The sequence below is a fragment of the Plasmodium gonderi genome (assembly GCF_002157705.1).
Source record: "Plasmodium gonderi DNA, contig: Pgo-contig_346, whole genome shotgun sequence".
In the NCBI taxonomy this organism is placed as follows: Eukaryota; Apicomplexa; class Aconoidasida; order Haemosporida; family Plasmodiidae; genus Plasmodium; species Plasmodium gonderi.
The window spans coordinates 5,606-9,499 of NW_021629247.1; the positions used below are offsets into that span (position 1 = coordinate 5,606).

Here is a 3,894-nt window from a genome sequence, read left to right on the forward strand (position 1 = left end):
ATATTAACGGTTATCCATTATATAGAAAATTGTGAAATTGGAATGAATAACAATATAACACTAAAATTATGTGACATATAAATTATCATGTTGTTCTCCCATATATAACTAAATATGATACTTATTTTTGAACTATTTTTATACTACAAAAGGCTCTCAGGCGTTAAATTATATCATCATATATTTATACATAAAAAATTATCTTACTAATATACATGTCATCATAAATATAGAACATTATTGTACAATACAACAAAAAACTACAAATTATTTCCTATTTCTAAATTCTGAATATAACAATTTCAATGGATATTTTAGGTTATTCTTAATTTATTAAATTTCCTTTCATCTATTACATTCTTTATGTAATTAAAAATTCTAGATTACTTTACACAATATATACAAATACATATATTTAGTTTAACTATGATTAAATATAATTTTCCTATTTATTAAAGTAAGCTATAATACATTAATGATTATTTTATATAATAATTATGACTGTGTATCTTAAGTGAGACTTCAATATATTTATTACATCGAGATTTACAGAAGCAAAACATTTCAGAATTTATTGATCTTAGGATACTAATAACAAAGATATATGTACATTTATATATAATTTTTTTTTACTATTTACTAAATAATAAAATAAAAAGAGTTTAATTTTCAATACTTAATACTTATTTTTGTAATTCTTGCAATCCATTTGTTTAGTACTATAGTATAAATATGGAAATTTTATATATAAATATTTTAAATTATTGAGATAAATACATTAAAAATATTTTTTTTCCGAAATTCAGATCTTATAAATATATATAATGAAAATGTCGTGCGCTCACATAGAGCATAAGATATCATGAAGTTCGTTTTTGCAATACAACAAGTATGTAAGAAGATAAATAAAATATTCAAAAAAAATATAACAATATTATATTTTTTATACGACCTTATAATAAAAGCATAGATTGTATGAAATATATGAACATTTAATAAATATTATTTTTTATATTTATATATTATCTTTTGTTAGTTTTTCAGCATCTGTTACTTTTTTTAAATAATTTGAGTATTATATACTGATATTATATTTTTAAGTATACAAGTTTCATTGAATTTTGAATATTATATAAAAAAAATTATAGAACAATTGGCTAATACAGAAAAATGTGTTTTTTTCTATTGTTTAATTATATGTTTATTTTGTTGCAATGTACATGATAACAGGAATTCATCATACATAAATTATTTGTACTCGTGACTTCGTTATATATTACAATTAATTAACATGTATATTTATGTGTTATTATTTGTTGAAATTATATAATCGTCAATAAATAAAAAAAAAATTTTAATAAAAATAATTCTTTTAAAAATATATTAAATTTATAGAAATTAAAAATTTTATAGATAGTTTTAAATGCATCATATTTTATTGACATAGATTAAAAATTGTTATTATAAATAATTACGTTATTGTTCGCCTTATGTACAAATAATTTCTCTATGTTATAATTATAATACCAGTAAATAAGCAAATATGCTCACATATATTTTTACCTCGCATACTAATGCTCTTTTGAATTAATTAGTTATACATATTTGTAATTATACAATATTTATAAGTGATATTTAAAAAATATATTTCATTGAATAAACATAACTTTTCATAAATATTAATGCAATTGTTGAATAATATGATTATTCTTATTAGAAAGCAATAACATCATATATGCTTAAAAAAAAATTACTCCCAAATTTTTAATTAAAATATATTTTTTTTCTGATATATAGAATACAAATTTATAAAGAGTTTTATAAGTTCCTATTATATACAGTAAAAATAAAATACAATAAAAAAAAATTTTATATGTTGTAATAATCAAATTATGATAGTATCATATAAATAAAAAATATTTATAATTTATTTCTTAATGCGAATTAAAATATTATTGTTAATATCAACAATATATAAATATTACATAATAATTATAATATGAAAATGGGTGAGAACTTTACGAATTCAGAAAATAATGAAAGGTATTAAGAAATCAATTAAAATATTAGCGTGAAAAAGTATAGCTTTATATATTTTTATAATATACGCAATGAACCATTATTAATGTAAATTATATATATGAAATAAAAATAATAATATTGTGTACAAAAAAACACAAAATATTTAATTTAACCTATAGTATCTATGACACTTTGGTTTAAAAATATTGTGTATAGATAATATACATTATAATTGTAACATACACTATAATATTATGTACATTAATATGAATTACAAATAGTTCATTACACATTCATATTGTAAATATCTTTTTATGGTTGGTTAATATATATATTTATGTATTATATAATCTAAAAACAAGTACACATCCATATTTCATTGACAATAATATTAAAATAATAACATATCATAAAGATTTATAAAAATAGGCAAAATGAATAACACAAATTCCTAATTAAATATAGCACCACATATATTCTTATAAATGTTATTAGAAATGATCCATACATTAGTAAATACATAGTTAGATATATGCTGTTTTTGTTTTGTTTATATATCACATTTTAACATTAGTTAATAATGGAAGCTCATGGAGGGGAAAGTTTTTTATATAATGTAAATAGTTATTTGCTTTATGATACGATATTTCTAATTAAATTATTTATATTTTTTATAAATAAAAAATACATATTATATCATTTGTTTTTTGTGCATAGGATGATTTACTTAAAGAATTACCTTCAATAAAAAAGTACGCTAGTTTCAATAATGGTTATGTGGATTGTAAACATGCTAATTTTTACGAATATGTGAATATTCCTCTACAAAATGAGGAGTGGCAGAAAGATGTTTCTAACGAAATACATAAGGCCTTATGTTATATATATAATAAAAAGGAAACGGCGAACTTTAATAATGAAGATTGTGATTACCTATACTTTTGGTTAAATGATATAATATATAATAATATAAAATTTCAATTACATTCTACAAGTGTTATAACAGTACTTAAGTTTTTATTGCAAAATAATGATGGTCAGAATATATGTTTGTATGATGAATATAATATCAATAAAGATAATTATAGGGATATTAAGCTGTTATTTGATTTTTCGAAGGATTATGATACGCTTAAAAATTATTTTAGTAATGGTTATAGGTTTTGTAACAGCGATTTTCAGAAATATGTAAATCAATATATCATAAAATATAACCAGATCAAAGGCATGTGTAATGATCCAAACAGTATGGATGCGATTTGTATTGCTTTTAAAAAATTCTTTGATGGTAAGGAAATTGTGGACTTACGTGAATGGAAATGCAATTTAGGAGTAAATACAGATAGATTGACATCCATAGAAGGAAATCATGAAAATATGGAAGAACTTAGTGAACCTGATGTAGTTCATTATGGAGAGGAAAAGGAAAAGTCACAAGAAGAAACTCTTCGAATAGGAGTAGATAACACTTTCACAGGCTCAATTTCTACAACATCTTATGTCTCTATTGGACATTCAGCATTGAGATACAATATTGATAATCCAAACAATTCTTCAGAATTTACAGTTTCAAAAGCTATGACCATTGCACCATTACTTATAGGAATTACAGTTTTTTCTATTTTATTTTATAAGGTAATTATTAATGTAAATTATAAAGAAAATGTGTTTTATTTTATAATATAAATTTTATTAAATTTATAATATGTTTACAAATATTATACAAAAAAAAATTTGTATATATACCATATTTCCTTTAGTTTACTCCATTTGGTTATTGGGTAAAAAAGGTCTTACTAGGAAAATCTAAAAGGAAACCTAATATAATAATGGATAGGAATATAATAGAAAATTATACGATTTCTGAAGATT

At 20.3% G+C, this 3,894-nt stretch overlaps 1 protein-coding gene across 1 annotated transcript; it reads left to right on the forward strand.

Moving 5' to 3' along the window:
* Positions 1 to 2,602: 2,602 nt before the first annotated feature.
* PGO_002990 (variable surface protein) lies at positions 2,603 to 3,894 on the forward strand (the record flags this gene model as incomplete). Its single annotated transcript, XM_028691228.1, has 3 exons — positions 2,603 to 2,638; positions 2,740 to 3,687; positions 3,783 to 3,894. Coding segments are annotated over 3 exons (1,096 nt in total), but the record flags the coding sequence as incomplete, so codon positions are not given.